The 27,952-nt window shown below is 31.3% G+C and overlaps 1 protein-coding gene across 1 annotated transcript in view; it reads left to right on the forward strand.

Annotated features, from left to right (window-relative positions):
• Positions 1–27,952, forward strand: part of LOC127291172 (uncharacterized) — a 177,041-nt gene that overhangs the window by 36,114 nt on the left and 112,975 nt on the right. Inside the window, exon 4 of the mRNA XM_051320102.1 lies at positions 2,680–2,712. Within this exon, the coding sequence (XP_051176059.1) occupies positions 2,680–2,712 (33 nt within the window). The remainder of the gene's footprint in view (positions 1–2,679; positions 2,713–27,952) is intronic.

Consider the following 27,952-nt stretch of genomic DNA (forward strand, 5'->3'; position numbering starts at 1 on the left):
AGAGTAAATTTTACTATTTTTGGAGTAAAAATTGCCAGAGATGCGCAGAAACTTCGAGTTGGTCCAGTTTTACTCTGAAAGTAGTAAAAGTTACTTTATAAAAGAAATCTTTTTTCTCCGTGTATAGTTTGTATGTCATAGATATAATCTATATTATAATAATATATGTATAATATTTTTATGCGCAAAACATATAATTCATTAAATTTGAAAATTTATTTTAAATAAATGTTAAATAAAAATCGTAATAAAATAAAATTTTAAATAACACAACCTCAAAATTATTTAAATTTTCTTAAAAATTTCTTTTACCTTCAAAAATAGACACGTATTGTGTAAGTTGCAACTCTAGCAAGATATTTAAAAGCTTATTATCCATTTTGGTTTATTCCCTTTTTTTTCACACAGAAACTAAAACTTTTTCACGCATGATATGCGATTTATGACGCGACGTAAATGATATGACGCAATCATTTTTGCGCATGAGCGACTTTCTATGGGAAATCCTCTTAGAATTTAGAGGAATATTCTTAAACATAGAAGATTATTCTAAATTCTAAGAGTATTATTTTTATTCTAAAAAGATTATTCTAAATATAAGAGGAATGCTCTAGAATATAGTCCTTTTGTTTCGATCCTCTTGAAATTAGAGGAAAATATACTCATTTAAAGAGTAATACTCTTGTTTTAAGAATAAAATTCAAGAGGATTCTGTAAGAGGAAGTTTCCTCTGAATACAAGAATATTTTTTTTTTCGGTGTATATTTTGAAAAACAATATTTTTATGTAGACAATTTTTTTTGATTTACAATTATTGTCGATTGATTTAAACTCTCTAGAGGCATATAATCATTTTTTACTCTCTCTCTCTCTCTCTTTCTCTCTGTTTTTCTCTCTTTTGAAAAATTTTAGGACAGGAGTGCATTCTTTAGGGGGCAGAATGTGCACACTTGTCTCGAGACCTATCCATTTTTGATAAAGTGCTCATAATGTTTTTAACGATGAGTACCGCGAGTAATTTCATAATTCGGCCGTGGGCGAATCGCGAATTTGTGTGCGGTGGTATTTGAGGGATAATGATTCGATGATTATGTGGCTATATCTCACCCAGGGCTTCTCTCTCTCTCTCTCTCTCTCTCTCTCTCTCTCTTGTTCAGAATACAGACACTCGAGATATCGATAAAACTACTTGTAGACGGTTAAAACAATGTTGAACTGCCCTCCCACGCAATATACAATATGTTGGGACTGTACCACGGCGAGCCGAAGTAATTCCCCCAATTATAAAATTATTATCCTGCGGTTGGCACCCCCGGGCAACACGCGGGACTTACTCCCTCGTCTCAAACGTTCCCTCAACTCTTTTTTTCTTTTTTTTTTTTTCTTCTCCCCCCCCCCTGTCTCTCTTCTCTATGTGTTCATCACTATATACGCGTTCTCCACGTTCACCATTGCTTTTCACCAGTTCAAACATATTCCTCAGGAGATCCTTTCATCTCTTTGTCGGTTATAATTATTATATTTCATGAAAGGCGAATAAGCAATTTCAAATATTTTAATTGAGTTCTTTTGTTAAACTCACATTCCACTCTTAAAAAAGAGAAAAAAAAAACACTGACTGCTTTTTTGCAAAGCTATATCATTCAATCGAATCTAGTTTGTATTGTTTCATCTGTTTTTGAAAATATTTTTTATATTTAGTAATTTGAATATTTATTTAATAATAACCGATTAAATAAAATAAATTTTTTTATTCAGTGATAGTGAAATATAGAAAATTGTTCGGGTCACTGAAAGAAAGAATGTGAGGAATTTATCTATGTCCTTCATCAATGTTTGCAAAAAATAAAAATAATACAAGGTATTTGCCCTAAACGAACGTGTCGATTATTCAATGACTAAAAGTGAAGATGTATATATATATATATATACCTAATGATTAATGATTACTCGGTGATTAATTATCCTCCAATCAGAAACGATACGTTTGGAATTATCAAAACCCGTGTGTATGAGAATTTTATGACATTGACATTTTTAATTAAAAATTCACAATAAAAAATAATAGTAATTATAAATATTAGTTTGTAATTATAAGTATATATAATAATAAAAAAAAATTTATATTATTATATTTAAAATTTAAATTTGGTTTTTGTTTCTCTTAACAATAAAATTGAAATATTGAACAATTATTGAATAACATTTAAATGACTGTTAGTGGCAGGGAAACAATTTTTCTTCACGAATGAAAATCTCTCAAAATCGCATCGTTGCTCTACTAAGTGGCCATTTATCGAGAAATTTATATCGGTCGTTAAAGAGTGGAGTGCGAGGGAAGATGAGGAGAAAATAAATAAATATAGCAGAAGCAACCCTTGCTCTGTGAGGATTCTTTCTTTAACGCGAACTCGTTTATAATCTGCCTGGTGGCTGTTTTTGACTTTAACCGATGCGTATATGAGATTGTGTGCTTTTTTTTTTGGTCCGAAAAGAATTTTCTCAATTATTTTTTAAAAATATTTTTCTCTTATAATAAATTAAAAATTAGAAGTGCTAATAAAAAAAATGTAATTTTTTATTATCATTCATTCATTTTTTAATATATTTTTTAAGAGACTATTAACCAAAAATCTATTTGAAATGAGATTTTTATTTAAATATTTTTTTTTATTTCAGGTTCCAAATTCAACATCGTTGGACGATAAAAAGGTAAAGTTTCAAAAAATTTATATATATATATATGCATTTTTATAGACTCTCCTCATATTTGAAAGCTCTCTCACGGTTTGAAGGAATTCTAGTGGGAGAAAATTGTTAAGCCGACTTCAGGCGTCGACAATTGGTTCGTGATCCTAAAGAGCGTAGAACCATCTATTTAGAAGATTGAGGGTCCCCCAAGACAGCAAAGAGAAACAAAACTTGATTCTTTCTCTATGCTACCAATAGAAATCGGTCCCCCTTCGTTTAATGCTTTTCGCACGAAAACTACCAGTTTACAAAGTACTCTTCCCGGAAAGCGTTATAACTATGCGCGCTCGCGCTAGCTACTATATATAAAAGAAAATCCACAGATAGAGAGAGAGTAAACGTATTTCTTAAATTTAGTTGTTTAGAATTTCAATCCCCTTAGATTATATCCCTTTGTAAATATGTCGAAAACATTTCATTTAAAAATATGAATACTGTTATTATATTTCTTATTTATAATATTTTTATCCTGTTTTCTTATTGAAAAATGAAAAAAATAATTGATCTGAAAAAATGCGATATCAAAAATCTATCAAAATTAGTAACCACTGCTAAATTTTTTTGCTATGATAACAAAAATGTTTGCTGTGATAAACAATAATAGTCTCAATTTTTTAAAATTAAACTTTTTCGACCCCACAGCAAATTTGTTCGCTGTCCCTATATTAGCTAACGTATTTCACACAAAAAACAAATACTGAAACCATTAACATCTTAAAATCAAAATGCCTTAAAACTAGTGTAATTTTAATCTTAAAACTAGATTAAGTCAATTTTAGATCTTAAAATCATACACTCAAGGCTGAAATTCAGTAAAAATGATTCTAATGTTAACGGTTTTAGTCAAAAGTGAACTGAAAGTAAGTATTATTTTTTAGTGTGTTTGATGTGACAGCAAATATTTCGCAGCAAACTTTTTCTATGCGTGTAATTTCCTTTACTTCAGATAAATCAGGATACTTTAGATAATTCAATAAATACTTCAAATACTTAAAAAGTTGCAAAATATTTCAAGATATTTCAGAATACTTCAATGTATTTTACACGAGTTATTTTCCAATCGATAAAATATTTTGAATATAGATAACAAACAAAATATAAAATTTTTCCTACATCGAAAAAATTAACTAAAGTTTAAAAAAAAAAAATTTCTTTTATGATATTTGATATATGTGAAAAAGATCACATTTTCTTATCTATTAACATTTCTTCAAAAGTAGAAAGAAAACTAATAAAGATAAAAAAAAAATATCAGATCAACTCAGAAGAAAAAACTTTTTTGAACACTAAAAATAAATGATAAAACGATTGATTAGCCGATTGATTAAGAAAATGAATAAATGTCCCCGTGGTAATTTGAAGAGGATGAAAAATTTTTTGACAGCCATTTTTCAGTGATCACGCCAAGTTATAGTTATTATCGACATTTAAGATCTGCCCTCTCCCACATCATCTTCTACGTTGGCAGAGGCAAATAATCTCGCGCCATTTCTTCTCTTTTTCTATTTCTTCACTCCCAATGAAGTGAGGTTATCTCTCATCTTGTTGGTTCCGCATATAGTCTCATTCCCTTTCGCTTGTATATAAAATCCGCCACTTCTTTCGTGCCGGGTTTCTGTCTTCTTTTATATTCGCCATTCTTTCAAAATCACTCGACACACGATGATGATGATGATGATGATGATCATAATCATCGTGGTGAAGATGCTGACGAACCTGAAACTTTGAAAAAAAAAAAACTCTTATTGTTGCCCCTAGTTAGCGCTGGCCCCGAGGACCGCCCACGGGCGAGAAACCTTTGCCTTCGCACAAACGGGCGTACCTTCATGATTCATTTTTATTTCCTCGAAAGTTTTGATTGATCGGAAATTAGAGACTAAATACCACCCGAGGCCACGACACGTCCGAATGAAGATCGTAATCGCCACCCGGATTCCTTACACGGTTCGTGAAATCCACTCCTCCCCCTTCCTTCTTCCTCTTTGGTTTTCTGCATTTATTTTATTTTTTTTATTATTATTATTTTTCATTCTTCTCTGTTATGTTCTTCTTCCGTTTAACCGCAATCGATCCTGTCTCTCAATATATATATATGTAGAAAGAGAGAGAAGAGAAGAGGAATAAGGAACCATTTACCCCTGTTGCGGGCGGTGCGTTTAGGTCTCGATTACCCATAAATCAGTGCGAATATATAGAGTTTAAGGCCAGACTGACCCTTATTGGCGGCAATTCTGAAATTCTTGAAGTGATTCCTTTCGTTGAATGAAAATAGTTTTAGTTTCTTAAATTGAATATAGATTTAATTGATAGGTAGAAGAGTGGGTTCAAAATTAGGGTAGCTTTCTTCTTCTAAATAAACTACTCTTTTTCGAACTGTATATAATTATTGTTTCGATTCTAATGAAGGTCGTTTTTGTTAATTATGTAATCAAGCAAATTGTTCTTACAAAATATGACGAATTAAAATTTTATTTTTTCTAATTGTGTTAAATTAAATTTAAATTAAATTAAATTTTTTATTTCAAACAAATAAAAATCTATCAAGCTCTGATATTTGATATCAGGATTTAGGTAATGTATATACTGAGAAAAAAAATTTAGTGTTTGCAACAAAATTGTTTGGTTAGGCAATTTTGGTTCTTGTACACTCAGAAAAAAGATATGTTTGAATCAAATGTACCATTTTTTTATATTTACCCAATTTTTTGGTTAGTTCAAACAAAATTTGTTTTAATTCAAATAAATATTTATTTGATCTAAATAACTGTTTGGTTTATTTTAATAAATTTTTTGACCAAAGAAAAAATTTGATTGAGCTAAATAAACGTTTGGTTTATGCAATCAAATGTTTGGTTAACTGCACACTAATTTAAATGTATCAAATTGATACCAAAAATATCAAATTGATACGAATTTTTATATTAATTTGATATTTTTGGTATCAATTTGATACTTTTAAATTAGTGTGTGTATATATCAATGCATTTGTTTTGTTGATTTAACCAAAATTTGGTTGCTTCAAACGAATTTTTTTCTGAGTGTAACCAAATTTTGTTTGGCTGAAACAAAGTCGTAGAGTTATCTCAACCAAACATTTGATTAGGCCAACAAAATTTTGAACATTTTTAAATTCCAACCAAAATTTAGTTACGACAACAAAATAATTTGGTTAACACAACAAAATAGTTTGGTCTAAGAAACCAAATGATCGTTTGTTGTCCTAACCAAAATTTGGTTGCGACAACCAAATAATTTGATTCGCTCTCAGCTCATAGCTTAAGAGAACAGTTAGTTTAAATCTTTCACAAGGATGGGTGGTCAGAGCTCCCGATCTTCAGTTTTAAAACAGAGGTTCGATCCCAGGCGGAGATGAGATTTTTCAAAGTCCACAAATATTTCAATTGGATAAATATAAATTCAATGTTAAATTGATAATAAATAAATAATGAAATAAATAAAAAAGATAAAAGGAAAAGAAATAAGGTAGAATACAGTTTTTAATTTTACAAAAAAACTGTTTGTTTGATCAACCAAACATTTTTGTTGACCTAACAAAAAATATTTGGTTGAGCTAACCAAACATTTTTGTTATGCCAACAAAAGACACTCAACCAAATTTTTTGGTTGTCTCAAACAAATAGTTTAAATACCAACAAAATTTTTTTGTTGGCTAAACCAAATTTTGGTTGCTCTGACTAAACATTTTTCTCAGTGTAGCTAAATATTAGTTAAGGTAGCTAAATATTTGGTACACTCAGAAAAAAGATATGTTGGAACCAAATATACCATTTTTTTATATTTACCCAATTTTTTGGTTAGTTCAAACAAAAATTTGTTTAATTCAAATAAATATTTATTTGATCTAAATAACTGTTTGGTTTATTTAAATAAATTTTTTTGAAACAAAGAAAAAATTTGATTGAGCTAAATAAACGTTTGGATTCTGCAACCAAATGTTTGGTTAACTGTATATCAATGCATTTATTTTGTTGATTTAACCAAAATTTGGTTGCTTCAAACGAATTTTTTTCTGAGTGTAACGTAGATAAATATTTGCTAATGTAGCCAAATATTAATTAAGGTAGCTAAATATTAGTTAAGATTGCCAAAAATTAGCTGCGGTAGCTAACTTTTTCTCCTTGATGATAATTTTTTTTTTTATTATTTTATTTTTTAAAAAAATTGTACTCAAATTATAATAACCTCCAGTTAGTGTGTCGATGGTTCGATAGTTAATTATCGCGATGATTTTGGAAAATTTCAATTATAAAGTTTGTTTATAAAATGCTGCCAGAGAGTTCTTTTGATAATAGCAAACCGCACACATCACAGGCTATTGTAGCCATATTCAATTGAAATATCCCGTGATTAGTCGTGATTACATTAAGCTCGTACGTCATCGTGATTGGAAACCCAGCATGAATCGTTAACTTTGTGACACCTTATTGATTAAAGCCCGACAGTTGAATAGGTAGAGAAGACGGTTCGACGAATGAATCAACTATATATATATATATGTGTGTGTGTATGTATATCTGCAGCAAAATGTTTTGCAACAAAACGTGTGGAACTTTATATATATATATATATTGATCTGAAAATTATCAAACGTTCACTGATAAATTGATGCACTTTCAAATATAAATGAGTCATTTTAAAAGTCAGTCATAATTTTCCTGTCATATCCCAAGTAGAAATGTGCCACTGGCATAGTACTGACCCAACACTGCCAGTCAGTATAATAGTACTGACTGCCGGACTGGGCCAGTAGTGGACCAACCCTGGCTGGTAACGCTGTCCAGTACTGATTTTGTCCCGCTCACCAGTACTAACGTAGTACTAGAATAATACTGGCATAATACTGGCAAAGTACTCATCCGGACTTAAAATCTCACTTTTTTACAAAGTGCTAAAACACGCTTTCCAATGCAAATTTCATCCTTATTAGCTTATTACTCCGATTTTTACCACGAACAGGTAATGTGAAGCCAATAATAGTTAATGTTATTTAGAATATATAAAATATTATTAACAATAAATAATTAAAATAATAATTATCATTTATATTAATTAAATTATTTTATTTTTAATAAATTATTTTACAAAAAATAATTTGTGTTGTAAATTTTTTTATTTTTTTAAATTCATAATATTTAATTTTTTTTACTTTGCACTTATACTTAATTTAATAATTATTTAATAATTGATATTACACATGAACAAATATTGTACTTATAACACTTAAAACTAAGAACGAAAAATCTCGCACGCATGGGGGATCGAACCCTAAACCCTTAGAACGCAAGTCAGATACGCATACCGCACAGCCGCGCTGGCTTGAAGTGCTGACTTGAAGTAGTTCACCTAATACAAAAGTTTTGATTTCAAAGTTTGTATTATCTATTGATCACGAAAATAAAATGAATTTATTCTTAAATTTTTTAAACTCACAAAATTTTTTCAATTTTTACAAAGATTTAATGAAATAAAACTGGATATCAATTTCAGTTAAATATTTTTAATAAATTATTTTTACCGTAAATAATATTAAAACAGACAAAAATGATTGATGAATTACATAATTAAAAATAAGTTAATAAAAGACGACTGTAAAATATGAATGGTAAAAAAATTTTTAAATTTAATATTTAATTATTAATAATATTTAAAAATTACAGTGAAAAAAATTCATTTGCTTTATTTTTAAAACTATTAGAAAAAAATTCTCAACTTATTGTTATTGTATGCATGATAAATAACTTAATGCACATATTTCAATGAGTACTAAAATAACTAAAAAAACATAAATATATTTTATATAGGTATATAATAATACATTACAATTACATCCAAAATTTTGAGGGAAAGTATTCGAAAGAAATTAATATACATTTTTTTAAATAAAAAATCATCGTTTTCTACCTATTGGAATAATTTAAAGACTTTTTCATTTAATGTTTTTTATCACCGACATAGTACTGATTCGGTGTGAATGACAGTGTACTGCCAGTACTGGTTTTAATATTTTTTTACCTCCGACATAGTACTGATTCGGTGTATTAGTCAGTACACTGCCAGTACTGAAAGTCAATACCGACAGCCAGTATTGGATCAGTACCATGCCGGTGTTAAATTACGGCGAGCTACGGATATTTCTACTTGGGATATGTTAATCCGCAATTGAAAAGATTTGTCTTTTTACAATATGTTTTTTTTTTGCAAAACACGCTGATGTAATAGATTTGCATTTTATTGTTTACTTCCTCATTTCTTTTTTTAATCATTTGAGAAGTAAAAAAAATATCAGGGTGCGTATGATTTTTCAGTTAGGTAAAGAGAATTTTTGTTTTTATTTAGAATTGATTTTTTTTTTGAATGAAGGTTTGTGATTTTAGAATAGGTACAATTTATTATTAAGAAATACAAAATGAGAGGGACAAAAAAAAATTATGTCAGAATCAGACTAATCCGACTGGTGGATCTGAGATCTCGTATCAATAACCTTAATAAACCAACAACCACTCATGCTCGAATAACACGGAGACTTGTCTTGCTCTTCTTGGAGGTGTACTTTCGCTGCAGGCGACTAGTGCTCGCAATTGGCATTTAACCCAAAGGTTCATTTTGTATAATATACCTTCGATCTCTTATTCTTTTGAATTTTTAATACGGAAATTATCTTATTGGTTCTTCTAAATGGAATCATTAAATTTTTAAACGGAAATGATCTATTCAATAAATCCAATTCTTGTAAATAATCATTTCTTCTTTCTTCTATATAACTAATCCGTAGTACTGATTTTGATTTTAGAAAATTTTCTTTAGATTTTAGCTTCTTCTAAATGGAATCATTCAATTTTTAAACGGAAATGATCTATTCAATAAATCCAATTCTTCTAAATAATCATTTCTTCTTTCTTCTATATAACTAATCCGTTGTACTGATTTTGATTTTAGAAAATTTTCTTTAGATTTTAGCAAATAATGTTTAGTTTGAAATGAATTTTTTTTTCAGTTTAGTATAGAATCAACAAATTCCTGGCACCAAAAGAGAATACATTTTTTTTTCCAAATGTTTTGTTTTTTGCAACATCTTGTTTTGAAATGAAAGAGAGCTGGTTAGAACAGAGGAGAGAATTTTGTGCTGCGGGGTGTTATATGTAGAAAATAACATAAACTCGGTTAGTAACGACAGATTTCTTTGCACCGTGGGGCCTTCTTACCCCTTGAGAGAGAGAGAAAGAGAGTTCGAGGGGGAGGCCGACTGGCATCTATATGCATAAACGAACCGTACCGGTCTCCGACACCTTCCAACTGTTAAACCACATCCTCTTTTTTACCTCTTGGAATTTTTTTCCATTTTCTTTTTTTTTTTTTTTTTGACTCGCCCGCTGGCCCGTTCTTTCGACGGTTAATTAGATTTTGATGGTCGGCGCAAGCATTTGCATCCTTTATACCAACCACTTGTTCATCTCTCTCTCTTGGATCCACAAATATTTCTTCTTTCTTTATTCGTTCTTTAGCCACCTACCCTTCTATCTTTTTTTCGCCTTCATAAATGGTAAACGTAAAACTTGTCTCTCATCCGTTCTCTTTTTCGCTTGTATATATATATATATATATATATATATATATATATATATATATATATATATATATATATATATATATATATATATTCTTTGACACCGCGGGGGAGAGACGTTTAGGCTGCGAACGCTTAACTCTTAAACTCTTAAAGCGATTTAGCGACCCAGGGGCCAAGTGTCAACAAGCCGGCACTGCCCAGGTTCGTATACGAGCTTTTTTAACTCTTTTTTTTCGTTCTATTATACTATAACGCCTTGCTCTCTCATGTCAGGCGATGAACAATATACGGGGCTTTTAAAATAACTTTTCATGATTGACTTTTTACCACTGTTTTCTTTTTCTTTCTGTTTCTTTTTTTTTTGATACCAATCAAAATAATTGTTATTTTTGTCAAATGAATTATTAGACAAATGTTAAAAATTCCTTTGGATTCAGATAAATGCATTTTTCTGGAGTAAATCAAAAATAATTTTTTTTTTTTACTCATTTTTGGGAGTAAACATTAATTTTTCTATTTCTAATTCGTATATTTAACTTTTAGATTTTTGCACAACTATATTTTTTCTCACAATCTTTCTCCTTTTTATTTCTCGTTGAAAATTTCTCACGTTTTTCTCTCATACAGAATCTTTCTCGTTTTTCTTTCCTGAAATCTCTATCTCTCCTTTTTTGTCCCTTCCCTTCACACCTTGTCTGTTCTTTTCTAACCCATTGCCACAGTCGCAGTCTTGTATATATATATATATATATATATATATATATATATATATATATATATTTCCACTATATGCGCCCCTCGCGAGCCAGTCGACCATTTCTTTGGTTATTATCAGATCTCCGATTCATACTCGTCAAGCGCAAAAACGAAAAAAAAGTTCTTGTGTATGTATATATATATATATATGCACACACGCGTATTTATCCGCTGCCATCGCGCTGAGGTCATTTGTCTTTTTTGATGTCGTGCCATATCTGATTCGTTAATTGCAAGACCTTGCGTGCGATCAACTCTCGACCCGCAGGACGCGAGAGAGAATGAGAGTGAAAGGGAAGACGAATATAAATATATATAGTTGACTGTGAGAATAGAAAGAGAGTCGTCACTTGGCTTAATCAGGTTCAATCGGTTCAGGTGTATATAAATAATTCCCAGAGGATTTATTAATGTTTCAAAATCGTGTTCGTTTTGAAAAATCTTTGATGCCAAAAGTGTCAAAATAATAAAAAAAAATCGGATAAAATACTTTTCGTTTTTTCCTTGCTAAGGATTTATTTTCCTTAGCAATGATTTCTAAGGATTTCTTTTCCTTACCAACCGTTGCTAAGGATTTTTGTCCATAGCAACAGTTGCTAAGAATTTCTTTTCCTTAGCGACGGTTGCTAAGGATTTTTTTTTTCCTTAACAACGGTTTCGAAGGATTTTTTTTCGGCTTTTCCTTTGTCACAAAATCCTGCGATGGAGGCGCCATGCATCTGCTTCTCTCATATAATTTTCAGTAAACTTTGTTAAACTTCCTTTGACTCGTGATAAAAAAAAAAAATATTAAATTTACAGAAATTTAAATGATAATTTTATTAATAAATGTAAAGTTTGAAAAATAAAATGATAAAAATTTGGATATGAAGAAAAACAGTACACGTCCGGGATTTGATTCATAAGAGAAATTAAGAAAAATGATTTAATGAATCTTTTGTTAGTGTGTATGTGTGTGTGTGGCTGAGAGTCGTGAAATGTGACACCACTCGAATCATTGCACAATCCGTTCTTGTAATCTGATAGGTTCACGCAGTGGGACGCTCACTACTATATTAATTATCATAATAGAAAGTTAGATTAAGCGCTTAAGGTGGCATATAAAATGAATTGCTAGCTCCCGCCGCTGCCATCGTCCCACGTTTTCCAAGGAGTTGGAATATAAACGCTTCTGCTCTTAAAGATACAATAATTTACATCACTAACTACCGGGTATCATTTTCTTGAATCGTATATAAAAAAAAAGAAAGAAAAAGAAAACCCCCTCCTCGAAGAAGACTCTTTTATATCCAAGAATGAATATATCGTCCTTTTTATTACACAACATAAATACCAAGTCGAAGATTTCTTGTTATAATAATTTTGCTTAACAGAGAGACACAATTTTATTGTTCAATTAAGTAAATCAGCCTATTTATACATTTGACAATTTAACAAGGCGACATTGTATAAAGAAAATGAGGAAAAAAAAATTATATAAAATTTTCAAGATGTCTCAAGATCTAGACATCATTGTCAATATATATATAATACACATAAGGTTTTTGAGTTTTTCTTTTTACCTTCTAATAAGAGTTAACAATGTCTCCTTCTTTTCGTCTCCTAATTAGGCAGTTGGACGATATCCAGATTGGTTGCGTAAGCTCTTAACGAGGTATATCGAAAAATCTTTTGTCGTGAAACGAAGAGCGCGCATAATACGTATAATTTATTTAGATTGATTTTCAATGAAATCCGACGAGTCAGAAAGAATGTAAATCAACTCATCATTGGTGCTTAAAACGAATGGTTGTTGTCGGTAGTTAATTTCTTTTATGTGGGCACTTTCATCCCCACCTCCTCGGTGCTTTCTTCTTTTCTTCTTTCTCTCAATCTTGAATGAATGTTTGAATTTAGCGAGAGATCGATCCGGTTATACGACAGTCGGCATACCTTGAATTCCTACATGACGGGGTTGTGCAGAAACGAGCATACCTGGACGCGAGGGCGAACGTCAAAACACACCTCATCCACATAAGGCACGCACTTAGCGAAGACGCCCTCGCGCGCACATAACTTATATATATATATACATATATACATACAACACCATAAGTACAATAAACAGGATCGTTCTCTGGCTCAACGGATTCCTATGGAGAATGACTTGCACTCAATGTCGAACTCAAGATCCCTCTTTGGCCTCTCAGTCCATCTTATATTTCCCCATACACGACCTGCTGCCTTTTCGAACTCAATTTTTCTTTCTCTCTCGCACATCATCTTTCTTACCTCTCACAGGGAGGTGCAGGCTTAATTTAATTAATTCCATTCGCCATCTTGACAAGTGTACTCATACTTGCATCCAGAGAATAATTTTCATATACTCATCATTCGTCCTTTACTTCTCCACCTTTGCTCAATTCTCCTCCATTGTATTTTTCATTCAATTACATATTTGTAACGTAATTGAAATTTTCATTTTTAAAGCAAAATTCTTTTAACCCTTTGCGACATAGTGACACTCATAGTCATCTTTCTTCTTGCACTTTTTTAAATACTTCAGCCACTATTTTACACATTTCTGTAAAAAAAATGAATTTAAAATGTATTTTAGAATATCTATTACAATATATAACTACATTAAAAAAGTTTTTTTTTATAAATAAAATAAATGTTATAAACAAATTAAGTTTAAAAATAGCGTTTTTTTACAATAAACGTAATTGTGACTAAACAACAACAGGAAATAACCTAACAATAATGTCTATAAAGTTTTCGCTGAGCTAAACTAGAAAACAAATTCGGAAAAATTTTCGAAAAACTTAATTCGCGAGATAATCGTTCGGGAATACCACCAATAAAATAGGGAAAAAGTTTCGAACAAAAAATGTATGGCGCACTTTTTGATTGGTCCAGCGGATGCTGAGGTACACTCAAAAATATTTTGGAAAAATTTTCGAAAAATTAAATTCGCGAGATAATCGTTCGGGAATACCGCCAAATTCTTTAGCAAAAAGTAGCGAACAAAGAATGTATGGCGCACTTTTTGATTGGTCCAGCGGATGCTGAGCTAAACTAGAAAACAAATTCGGAAAAATTTTCGAAAAATTAAATTCGCGAGATAATCGTTCGGGAATACCACCAATAAAATAGGGAAAAAGTTTCGAACCAAAAATGTATGGCGCACTTTTTGATTGGTCCAGCGGATGCTGAGCTACACTCAAAAATATTTTGGAAAAATTTTCGAAAAATTAAATTCGCGAGATAATCGTTCGGGAATACCGCCAAATTCTTTAGCAAAAAGTAGCGAACAAAGAATGTATGGCGCACTTTTTGATTGGTCCAGCGGATGCTGAGCTAAACTAGAAAACAAATTCGGAAAAATTTTCGAAAAATTAAATTCGCGAGATAATCGTTCGGGAATACCACCAATAAAATAGGGAAAAAGTTTCGAACCAAAAATGTATGGCGCACTTTTTGATTGGTCCAGCGGATGCTGAGCTACACTCAAAAATATTTTGGAAAAATTTTCGAAAAATTAAATTCGCGAGATAATCGTTCGGGAATACCGCCAAATTCTTTAGCAAAAAGTAGCGAACAAAGAATGTATGGCGCACTTTTTGATTGGTCCAGCGGATGCTGAGCTAAACTAGAAAACAAATTCGGAAAAATTTTCGAAAAATTAAATTCGCGAGATAATCGTTCGGGAATACCACCAATAAAATAGGGAAAAAGTTTCGAACCAAAAATGTATGGCGCACTTTTTGATTGGTCCAGCGGATGCTGAGGTACACTCAAAAATATTTTGGAAAAATTTTCGAAAAATTAAATTCGCGAGATAATCGTTCGAGAATACCACCAATAAAATAGGGAAAAAGTTTCGAACAAAAAATGTATGGCGCACTTTTTGATTGGTCCAGCGGATGCTGAGCTACACTCAAAAATATTTTGGAAAAATTTTCGAAAAATTAAATACGCGAGATAATCGTTCGGGAATACCGCCAAATTCTTTAGCAAAAAGTAGCGAACAAAAAATGTATGGCGCACTTTTTGATTGGTCCAGCGGATGCTGAGCTAAACTAGAAAACAAATTCGGAAAAATTTTCGAAAAATTAAATTCGCGAGATAATCGTTCAGGAATACCACCAATAAAATAGGGAAAAAGTTTCGAACAAAAAATGTATGGCGCACTTTTTGATTGGTCCAGCGGATGCTGAGCTACACTCAAAAATATTTTGGAAAAATTTTCGAAAAATTAAATTCGCGAGATAATCGTTCGGGAATATCACCAATAAAATAGGGAAAAAGTTTCGAACAAAAAATGTATGGCGCACTTTTTGATTGGTCCAGCGGATGCTGAGCTACACTCAAAAATATTTTGGAAAAATTTTCGAAAAATTAAATTCGCGAGATAATCGTTCGGGAATACCGCCAAATTCTTTAGCAAAAAGTAGCGAACAAAGAATGTATGGCGCACTTTTTGATTGGTCCAGCGGATGCTGAGCTAAACTAGAAAACAAATTCGGAAAAATTTTCGAAAAATTAAATTCGCGAGATAATCGTTCGGGAATACCACCAATAAAATAGGGAAAAAGTTTCGAACCAAAAATGTATGGCGCACTTTTTGATTGGTCCAGCGGATGCTGAGCTACACTCAAAAATATTTTGGAAAAATTTTCGAAAAATTAAATTCGCGAGATAATCGTTCGGGAATACCGCCAAATTCTTTAGCAAAAAGTAGCGAACAAAGAATGTATGGCGCACTTTTTGATTGGTCCAGCGGATGCTGAGCTAAACTAGAAAACAAATTCGGAAAAATTTTCGAAAAATTAAATTCGCGAGATAATCGTTCGGGAATACCACCAATAAAATAGGGAAAAAGTTTCGAACCAAAAATGTATGGCGCACTTTTTGATTGGTCCAGCGGATGCTGAGGTACACTCAAAAATATTTTGGAAAAATTTTCGAAAAATTAAATTCGCGAGATAATCGTTCGAGAATACCACCAATAAAATAGGGAAAAAGTTTCGAACAAAAAATGTATGGCGCACTTTTTGATTGGTCCAGCGGATGCTGAGCTACACTCAAAAATATTTTGGAAAAATTTTCGAAAAATTAAATACGCGAGATAATCGTTCGGGAATACCGCCAAATTCTTTAGCAAAAAGTAGCGAACAAAAAATGTATGGCGCACTTTTTGATTGGTCCAGCGGATGCTGAGCTAAACTAGAAAACAAATTCGGAAAAATTTTCGAAAAATTAAATTCGCGAGATAATCGTTCGGGAATACCACCAATAAAATAGGGAAAAAGTTTCGAACAAAAAATGTATGACGCACTTTTTGATTGGTCCAGAGGATGCTGAGCTACACTCAAAAATATTTTGGAAAAATTTTCGAAAAATTAAATTCGCGAGATAATCGTTCGGGAATACCGCCAAATTCTTTAGCAAAAAGTAGCGAACAAAAAATGTATGGCGCACTTTTTGATTGGTCCAGCGGATGCTGAGCTAAACTAGAAAACAAATTCGGAAAAATTTTCGAAAAATTAAATTCGCGAGATAATCGTTCGGGAATACCACCAATAAAATAGGGAAAAAGTTTCGAACAAAAAATGTATGGCGCACTTTTTGATTGGTCCAGCGGATGCTGAGCTACACTCAAAAAGATTTTGGAAAAATTTTCGAAAAATTAAATTCGCGAGATAATCGTTCGGGAATACCGCCAAATTCTTTAGCAAAAAGTAGCGAACAAAAAATGTATGGCGCACTTTTTGATTGGTCCAGCGGATGCTGAGCTAAACTAGAAAACAAATTCGGAAAAATTTTCGAAAAATTAAATTCGCGAGATAATCGTTCGGGAATACCGCCAAATTCTTTAGCAAAAAGTAGCGAACAAAGAATGTATGGCGCACTTTTTGATTGGTCCAGCGGATGCTGAGGTAAACTAGAAAACAAATTCGGAAAAATTTTCTTAAAATTAAATTCGCGAGATAATCGTTCGGGAATACCACCAATAAAATAGGGAAAAAGTTTCGAACAAAAAATGTATGACGCACTTTTTGATTGGTCCAGAGGATGCTGAGCTACACTCAAAAATATTTTGGAAAAATTTTCGAAAAATTAAATTCGCGAGATAATCGTTCGGGAATACCGCCAAATTCTTTAGCAAAAAGTAGCGAACAAAAAATGTATGGCGCACTTTTTGATTGGTCCAGCGGATGCTGAGCTAAAGTAGAAAACAAATTCGGAAAAATTTTCGAAAAATTAAATTCGCGAGATAATCGTTCGGGAATACCACCAATAAAATAGGGAAAAAGTTTCGAACACAAAAAGTATGGCGCACTTTTTGATTGGTCCAGCGGATGCTGAGCTACACTCAAAAATATTTTGGAAAAATTTTCGAAAAATTAAATTCGCGAGATAATCGTTCGGGAATACCGCCAAATTCTTTAGCAAAAAGTAGCGAACAAAAAATGTATGGCGCACTTTTTGATTGGTCCAGCGGATGCTGAGCTAAAGTAGAAAACAAATTCGGAAAAATTTTCGAAAAATTAAATTCGCGAGATAATCGTTCGGGAATACCACCAATAAAATAGGGAAAAAGTTTCGAACAAAAAATGTATGGCGCACTTTTTGATTGGTCCAGCGGATGCTGAGCTACACTCAAAAATATTTTGGAAAAATTTTTGAAAAATTAAATTCGCGAGATAATCGTTCGGGAATACCGCCAAATTCTTTAGCAAAAAGTAGCGAACAAAAAATGTATGGCGCACTTTTTGATTGGTCCAGCGGATGCTGAGCTAAACTAGAAAACAAATTCGGAAAAATTTTCGAAAAATTAAATTCGCGAGATAATCGTTCGGGAATACCGCCAAATTCTTTAGCAAAAAGTAGCGAACAAAAAATGTATGGCGCACTTTTTGATTGGTCCAGCGGATGCTGAGCTACACTCAAAAATATTTTGGAAAATATGATCAATTTAAAAAAAATTGTCCGCCATAGTGGATCCGCCATTTTGAATTTTTAAAATTTTTTAAATCTGGCTTTGGATTCGTAATCAGCGACCCTTAAAACCCTCTATAATGCACTTCAAAGATAAATTCCTGTTAAAGAAAAATGTATGCTTCAAAGGGTTAATTCTATCCGAACGAAAAATAATCAGAAATTTCAATTTGGATGAAAAAATTTTCATAAATCTCTTTAAAAATTGAGAAACATAAATAAAAATAATTTACAAATTTTAATTTATAATTATTATTTGAAAAATGTTTTCATTTTCTCCTCTGTGCCATTGATGAAAAACTTTCTTGATGTATTTCGGTGAAAAAAAGGAAAAATGATAAAAATCTTGAATATCTTATCATTTTAATGGATTTGGATTTGAATTTTACAACCGAACTCCGCGTTCGATTCATCTTGATGGATTTGACGTTGGTAGTAAATAAAAAGCACTTGGCTCGAATAAGCGATACAAATTTAACGACAGTGATCGATAAAATTTATGATATTCGGATAATCCTTCACTGGTTTCCGGTAAATAATTTTTGTACACATTTTGTACTGTCTATGTACATGTATTCAGTTGTAAAACTGTGTTCATATTTTTTTTTTTTTATAATTATAGTGTTTGTATCTAAATAATTTTTAATTAAGACACCGAGTTTCTGAATTTAAGTTACACCTACTTAAAATTTTAAAAAGTTTTTGTTGAAATTCATAAAGTTTAGTTAAACTTAAGACTAAATTTTATAAAAATTCAAATCTAAATTCATTAAAATTTTTTTGCAATTTATAGAAAAATAATTAATTAACGAAGAAAAAAATAAGAAAAATAGAAATTTAGATAAGTTTATTGAATTGAAATTCATTGTTAAGGAATGAAAATATTTTTGAAATATTTGTTTTCACACTGTGTATTGGTGCGTTAAAAAGAATTGTAATTTGTTTTTTTTCTCCCAACAATAATACATGTTAAATGTATTTGGGAATGAAGGGGATGGAAAAAGTTTGCGCGTTGAGAGATCGAAGTAGTTTCCAGTGTCAACGAGACTTGGACCTGCATGTCTTAGCTTATTCGCATCTTGTGTGTGCTCTTGTGCCCTGGTTTGTGCTGGTAATTCGCGATTCATGTCGACCGTAACTCCTATGGCCGGGGCGCGTTCACGTTAACGTTCCCGTTCTGCCCAGAATTACACTTGGATTTACAAGCAGCTCTCGATTTACAAGCCGACCAAGAGAGTGCCCTTTCCTGTTCAGTCGATGCCCGATGTTCGCCAACTACTCAGCCTCGGAAATCCTTGAAAGGACCGAAAAGTTTTTGAAAGAAACCGCAAACGATTTTAAAAACGTTCTCAATAAAAGACAATAATACACACACACAAATTCAAAGAAATCTTAAAATTGCAATTCTCGAAAATTTATTCCTTCTTTTTGGGATAAAAATAATTCACCCTACTTGAGAATTTATAAAGAAAAATTTGAAGCTTAAAAAAATGTCCTCTAAAAAAGATTCTTTGTTTTCAATAAATATTATCATACATCCAGAGAAATTTTTTATTCGCGTTTAAGACAAAAAATTTATTCGAGGAAAATAAAAATATATTTGTCTTAAAACTTTTTGTTTTAAATATAAAAAATTTATTTAGAACAAATAAAATTCTATTTAGAGTAAATAATTTTTTTTATTTAATTCAAATAAAATTTATTTTAACCCGTTGCGGCATAGTGACACTCCTAAGTGTCACCTTTTTTCTTGCACTTTTTTGAATACTTCAGCCACTATTTTACACATTTCAGTAACAAAATGTATTTAAAATGTATTTTAGAATATCTATTACAATATAACTACATTAAAAAAGTGTTTTTTATAAATAAAATAAATCTTATAAACAAATTAAGTTTAAAAATAGCGTTTTTTTACAATAAATGTAATTGTGACTAAACAACAATAGGAAATAACCTAACAATAATGTCTATAAAGTTTTCGGGGTCGCTGATTACGAATCTGGCATCAGATTTTCAAAATTCAAAATGGCGGATCCAATATGGAGGATGACAAAATGAAAAATTGATCGGATATCCTTGAAACTTGTAACTCGTGTGTTTTTGGGGGCGCTGATTACGAATATGACGTTAGATTTTCAAAATTCAAAATGGCGGATCCAATATGGCGGATGAGAAAATGAAAAATTTATAGAAATGGCTTGAAACTTGTTACTCGGGGGGTTTTTGGGTCGTTCGTTACGAATATGATGTTGGATTATCAAAATTCAAAATGGCGGATCCAATATGGCGGATGAGAAAATGAAGAATTTATAGGAATGGCTTGAAACTTGTTATTCGGGGGTTTTTGAGGTCGCTGATTACGAATATGACGTTGGATTTTTATAATTCAAAATGGCGCTTTTGTGTGTGTGTGTCTGTGATCAATTTAATCAATTTTAACAAAATTGTCCGCTATATTGGATCCGCCATTTTGAATTTTGAAAAACTGACATCTGATTCGTAATCAGCGACCCCGAAAACCCCTGAGTAACCAGTTTCGAGCGGATATGATCAATTTAAAAAAAATTTCCGCCATATTGGATCCGCCATTTTGAATTTTGTAAATTTTTAAAATCTGGCTTCGGATTCGTAATCAGCGACCCTTAAAACCCCCTATAATGCACTTCAAAGTTAAATTCCTGTTAAAAAAAATATATGCTTCAAAGGGTTAAACAAATATTTAATTCTGAGACAAATATATATATTTTTTTTCTATATTAAAAAGCTAGTAGCGAAATAATAAATGTCTGATGGAAGAGTTATAGGTCATAATCAATTGAATTAATCAACTTTTGTAATTCGAGTATATATATAAGAAAGATGGAGTGATTTAAAGAAATTTATATCTCAGCATCGATTGGTTAATGAAGCATGCACTTTGGTACAAATAATCGATTAGATCACGATCAGAATTGAGAGTGGGAGAGGGGGGGGCGGTTTGGATCGAGGACGTTGGTTTCAGTGGCAGAAATGGACGTGCTCTATGTAGCACGAAAGGTCTTCATGACATTCCCTCTATACACAATATAATCGAGTGATTTCGAGTAAAACGATCGCGGTTCAAGAACACGATTTGCCCACAAGGCAAAAGTCTTCGCTCTTTGCAAATTTTATACATATATATATATATACAATACCAAGAGAAAAGTAACCTTGGTTTGCAAATATATATTTTCTCAGATCACTAGCAACCGTTCCTCATGCTAATTGCATCAGATTTATAGCGTTGAACTTTTCATATTTCAAACTTATATGCGTAGGTTTAATTGCTCTCTTTCCTCGTATTAAACCACCTTCTTTATCCCCCCCAAAAAAAATTTTATAATGCATTGTATATCAGGATATATTATAACTAATGTATGTGCAATTTATTTTTCATTTTTTTCTTTTTTTTTTTAATTGTTTTTTTTTTTCCTCGTGTGTATGTGTCTCCTTTTCAGGGAAAAATAAATTTGCATAAACATGATTATCATCCAAAAAGAAGAGAATGAAATATTCAACACAATGAAAGGTTGTGTATGGGTCCAGTTATAAAAATTTTTCTTAAGGGCATTTGTACTAAACCTGATCACGTGACTGATTCTTTTAAAGCCAATTTTATTATTCATAAAGTGATATGACTTTAATATATGTTTATTTTTTGTGGCAGTCAAAAGTGTTGGAAATTTTTTTCTCTTTTCTTTTCACTGAATTATTCCATATGTAAAATAGTCGTTAATGTCTCGTTAATCTTAATTAAGAGAGTGTCATTTGTTTATTTTTGGAGTAGTTGGGGTTTTTTTTTGGTGTTGGATTTTAATAGCGCAGTTGGTACTTTTTTTGAAACGAATTTTTATTTATTTATTACGAAACAGAATTTTTAGTTAAAAATTAGTTTTTTCTTTCAGGGAAAAATTTTGTTTGAACCAAGTGTGTACCATTTTTAGGGTTTTGTGGGCCAGGCCCGAAAGTGAAGTTTGCTAAGGATTTTTTTCCCTTAGTTTGATTAACTGTATATAGAAGTAAATTTCTTTGGTTGATTCATCTAAAATTTTCGTTGTTTCAAACAAATCATTAGAATGTATGTGAAAAAGAAAAATCGGTAAATTTTGTAAAATTTTAGAAAGTGATTTTATTAAATGTTAATAAAATCAAAAAGAAATATTTTATATGAAAAGATGTTATCTTCGATTGCTATACAAGTGTATATGTGCCTTTATAGAATCCTCAGCAGCATATATACAAGGATTAAATTCTTGATGAGCAAGAAAAGTTTTCAGAAGAGAAGGGACACGCCCTGGAATTCAGTCATTGAGCAGTCGCGGAGGTCCATTCTTTATATAAGTATTCTCGTTCTGATACCTCGAGACATTATCGCGACGGACACCCTGTATAGTCGCGAGCGTCCTAAAACAACAATGGAGGCATTAAGATGATCTACGGCCGAGTCGCTTGACCCTCTGATTCAAAAAAGGTGTTCGAATCCACTCGAGAGTAAGAGAGTAAGAGAGAAATAAAGAGAGAGAGAGAGAGAGAGAGAGAAAGAGAGATAAAAAGAGAAATTTCCAAGCAAAGAGAAGAGAAAAGACAAGGATGGAATATGAGCTCGTGTGGGTGTCGACTTAATGCGACTGCCACGGTGTTAGTTAGTATTGGGCCTCAAGATTCAAGATCGCGCGTCCGTTTCTCCTTATGGCTGATGTTATATCCGCGAGAATGAGCTTAAGGTTGTGTGTGTGTGTGTGTTGCGCACTTATGAGCCTGATTAAATATATATTAGATATGAGGGGGATCCAGTCACGGTAGGGGGTGTGGTATTTTTTCAAAGAAGAAGGGGGCGACTAAAGGGTGCGGTCCCAACCACGGTAACCAAACTCAAGAGAACTCCAGAGAGATATACTCTCGACGTAATGACGCTCTCTTCTTCACGTTATGATCCATCGCGATTGTTATTCTTATTGACGTCCGGTATCCTGTGTAGAGGCGAGGTCAGGTAATACAGAGTGTCTTCGTTGGAGAATAACGAAGTCACAGTTTCAATGATACTTCCCCCCTCCCCCTTCTCGTTATAATATAATACATAAATCCACTCTTGTTATTATTTTCAAATTCTATTTGTCACACATAGTTGGATTTATGATTTTTTTTTACCTTCTGTGAGAAGGTGAAGTTTGAATCTTTCTTTCATTTGTTGAATTTAAACTGTATTTTTTACAGGCTTGGTGTGATTTAATTTATTTCAATCCACTCTCTATATTGTAGTTTAGGGCTGCAAATAACAACTGTGCTTTATGTGAGAAGGAGGAGTTTGAATCTTACTTTCAATTGTTGAATTTAAACTGTATTTTTTACAGGCTTGGTGCGATTTAATTTATTTCAATCCACTCTCTTTATTGTAGTTTAGGGCTGGAAATAACAACTTTGCTTTCTATGAGAAGGAGAAGTTTGAATCCTTCTTTCATTTGTTGAATTTAAACTGTATTTTTTACAGGCTTGGTGCGATTTAATTTATTTCAATCCACTCTCTTTATTGTAGTTTAGGGCTGGAAATAACAACTTTGCTTTCTATGAGAAGGAGAAGTTTGAATCCTTCTTTCATTTGTTGAATTTAAACTGTATTTTTTACAGGCTTGGTGCGATTTAATTTATTTCAATCCACTCTCTATATTGTAGTTTAGGGCTGGAAATAACAACTTTGCTTTCTATGAGAAGGAGGAGTTTGAATCTTTCTTTCATTTGTTGAATTTAAACTGTATTTTTTACAGGCTTGGTAAAATCCACTCTCTATATTGTAGTTTAGGGCTGGAAATAACAACTTTGCTTTCTATGAGAAGGAGGAGTTTGAATCTTTCTTTCATTTGTTGAATTTAAGCTGTATTTTTTACAGGCTTGATGTGATTTAATTTATTTCAATCCACTCTCTATATTGTATTTTAGGGCTGGAAATAACAACTTTGCTTTCTATGAGAAGAAGGAGTTTGAATCTTTCTATTATTTGTTGAATGCCTATGTCTTGTTTAGAGAGGTTTCGTTTAATTAGATTTCGGTTTCTTTTTTAATTTTCTCTACATCTTTTAATTCAAAATGACGAATTAAAATTTTGCTTTCTGTGAGAAGGTGGAGTTTGAATTTTTTTTTCATTGGTTGAATTTACTCTCCATCTTGTCTTAAAAGTTTTCGCCTAGTAAAATATTTTTTTTTATCTACTCTACATCTTGTATTTCAGGGCTTTGAATTAAAATGTTGCTTTCTGTGAGAAGGTGGAGTTTGAATCTTATTTCTTTCATTTATTGAATTGAACCTCCATTTTTTCTTAATCCAGTCAGGATTGATTTCGTTTATTTCTAATGGAGATTAAATTCGATGAATGGCTGAAGCAAAACACCTCCTTCTCACAGAAGGCAAATTTTTAATTCGTAACCCTGAATTACAATTGGAGAATAAATTCAAAGAGGAAATCATAGTTGACTAAAACAAAATTCTAAAGAAAATAAAATGGTCAATTTCGAGAAAGATTTAAACTTCTCCTTTTCACAGAAAGCAGTGTCCTTTAAATTAGTCAATATCCAAAATATTTACCAAAAAATTGTATTTATTAAGTTCAATAATTTTTTTTAGTATGAGAAAATTGATTGGACAATTGTTTTTTTTGTTCTTTTGTGAAACTTTTATTTTTTTTTTCTTCTTTTTTAAAACTAATTGGCGTTGGACATCATTTCACGAGAGAATCAACTTCTGAGGAATGGCGTGATCGGTCAAGAAAATCTGTTTCTGCGGTTGATATTCTCAGGCGTGCTTATAAACTCGAGGCCAAACTGGGCAAATTATGATCGGCTCATTAGGCAGGAAACATTTTCACGGACACCCGGTAGCGCGTTAATGACAGATGACCAAACTACGCGAGCGTAATTTGAAGCTACCTGAAAAAAAGTCTTTTTTTTTTTTATTTATTTAACCAAATTTGTCTTCTTTGGCTGTTTGCATGTTAAAACTATACCTTTCACTTTATTTACATATTGATGAGCGTCTCTTCTTTTTTTTTTCTTATTAATGAGTGTTTGATAAAATTCGACAAGATACCAAGTGAATGTATCAACTACACGTGGGAGATGAGAAAATAAAATATTGATTTATTTTCACTTATGGCTTCTACGAATTAGTTGTATCTAAATTAAATTCATATAATTTGTATTAAAATTAAGATTTAACGTTAAATCAGGATTTAATTAATTCCTTTGGAATTTTATATTTTTTAAGAATTCGATGAAGTTTTTGTTGACAATCAAAACTGAATAAATATTTACATAAAATCAATTTTTTTTTTGTCACCAAGACATTTCTGGATAAAATGAATTTCGTATAAAATTAGAAATAACAGTTTACTATTTCGTTATATAGTGATTATACTTCTATAGAGTGAAAATTCCAAGATTGAAGTGAAAGGCATTTTATCAAAGTCAAGGTATTTTAAATTACAGTATCAAAATTAGAATTTAAAATTCCAGGTAATGAATATCATCATTCTTTTGTTAATTTCAATGGAATACTAATTTTTAGAGACGTGATCTGATTTTACTATAGAAACTGAATTTTGGATTCTTGTCTCATTTATAATTAATTTTTTTTTTAGGAATTTTCTTTTATAATTATTTTTTCATTTTTTTTTGTCTATTATTTTATACACCCTGAAAAAAGTAATCTCATATTTAGAGGAAAAATCCTCTTCTAATATCCTCTCAATTTTTCCTCTTAAAACAAAAGTATTCCACTTGAATGTAGAATATTTTTATTCTTTGATGGACTAATAATAAAACAAAACAATTTTTTTGAGGTTCTGATGTCAAAAACATTGAATTAAAGTTAAATAAATAAACAAATCTATTAATTAATGTAAGTAATTAACTATAAATCATTAATTATATTTAATATTTAATTAAAGATATTTAATTTAGTGCATGATTATAGCTTTTCTTTATCAGTTTATAACTATAATTGTCAAATTAAATGCGAGAGGAAAATCCTCTCAAGTGAAGACTATTACACACTAAAAAATAATACTTACTTTCAGTTCACTTTTGACTAAAACCGTTAACTGAATTTCAGCCTTGAGTGTATGATTTTAAGTTCTAAAATTGACTTAATCTAGTTTTAAGATTAAAATTACACTAGTTTTACCCAGGTGAAACGATTCTACGGAAACTACTCCACGGAAATTTCGTACGGAAATTCCACACGGAATTCCGCAAAAATTTCCGCAAAATTTTTGAAAGAAGTTCTTTTGTAATTTTACGAATTTTTTATAAGAATTACACACATAATCTCTATACAGAATTGCACAAAATTTTTGTTAGAATTTCACAACTGTACACTGAAAAAAATTTAGCGGAAATCCTCAACTACCTTTAGTTAACTGACTTGAAAGTAGTAAAAGTAACTACTTTTTTGGTTATTTTAACTATGTGCGTGTAGTCAATTTAACTATATTTTTTATGGAGTTAAGAATTAGTAGTTAATTGTACTTAACAAAAGTAGTTAAATCAACTTTAAAAATTAGAACAATTACAAAATCTCCTTGACCCAACTAAATTCTTAGTTCTTTTAAGTAGTATAGTATTTTTTACTAATTTTTTTGTAATTTTAAAATAACTGCTGGTGGATACACTGAAAAAAATTAGTCGAGAAATTCAACTACCGTTAGTTAGTTGACTGAAAAATAGTAAATTTCTTTTGGAAAACGTTTTATTGACCTCTCAAATAAGTTCGACTAGATATTAATTAATCTATCGTAAATTCTATATTATATCCACCAGGAACATCATCGTCGACTAGTTTTCGTTATAGTAGCAGCAGTTATTTTAAAATCACAAAAAAATCAGCAAAAAATAAAGTTGTGGAATTTTATTGAAAATTTTGTGCAATTCTGTATGGAATTCTTCCAAAAAAATTCGCAAAATTACGAAAGGAATACTTTCAAAATTTTGCGGAATTCCGTATGAAATTTCCGTGGAGTGATTTCCGTAGAATCGTTTCACCTGGGTTAAGGCATTTTGATTTTAAGATGTTAATGGTTTCAGTATTTGTTTTTTGTGTGTACTTTTGATACAATATATAAGAGGAAAATATGCATCAAATTAAGAGGAATTCGCTAGAATCAAGATTACTTTTTTTAGGGTGTATAATGTTTTGAATTTTGGAATGAAAAAGTATATTATAACATATAAATATGAATAATTAATGAGAAAAGTAGTTTGCTTGAGCCAAATAAAGTATTTCATTTGTTAAACATTCATTTACGAGAAGATTGAAATCCATTATTAAAATCGTACGTCAGCCAGAACAGAAAAACATACACATTGATGCATTTATCAGATAATAAAAGAGTGTTTCAAACACAAGGCGTGTAGTTTGTGAGTGTGAGTTTGCGCATTGATAATATATACGAACGAACGAAACCGGCATGTCGTGATGTGATTTTAATTAATCATTTGAGTGTACATTTAGCAATGACGCGAAAGGTGTGTGTATGTATATATATGTGTGTGTGGGAGGGCAACGCTTCGTCGATGATTTCGTGTTTTATCTTCTCCACTCGAGCGAATTATTAATTAGGAAGAGAGAGGGATAGAGAGAGAGAGAGTGAGTTCAAGTTAGTAGTATCACAGTTGTTGATTCGATCAACCTCTTCACAATTCTCTCTCTGTCTCTCTTGTTGGAGAGAGTAAACCACATTGTATATATATATATAAACGGAGAGAGAGAGGCAAGGAGAGAAACAATCAGCATGAGTCTTGGAAAAGAAACGATTTCTCGTTGCTGTGAGATAAATAGAAAGGTTTTTCGTGTACACTCGTT

This window comes from Leptopilina boulardi, unplaced genomic scaffold (genome assembly GCF_019393585.1).
Source record: "Leptopilina boulardi isolate dan_hultmark-lab unplaced genomic scaffold, ZJU_Lbou_2.1 LbouV2_126, whole genome shotgun sequence".
Taxonomy (NCBI): domain Eukaryota; kingdom Metazoa; phylum Arthropoda; class Insecta; order Hymenoptera; family Figitidae; genus Leptopilina; species Leptopilina boulardi.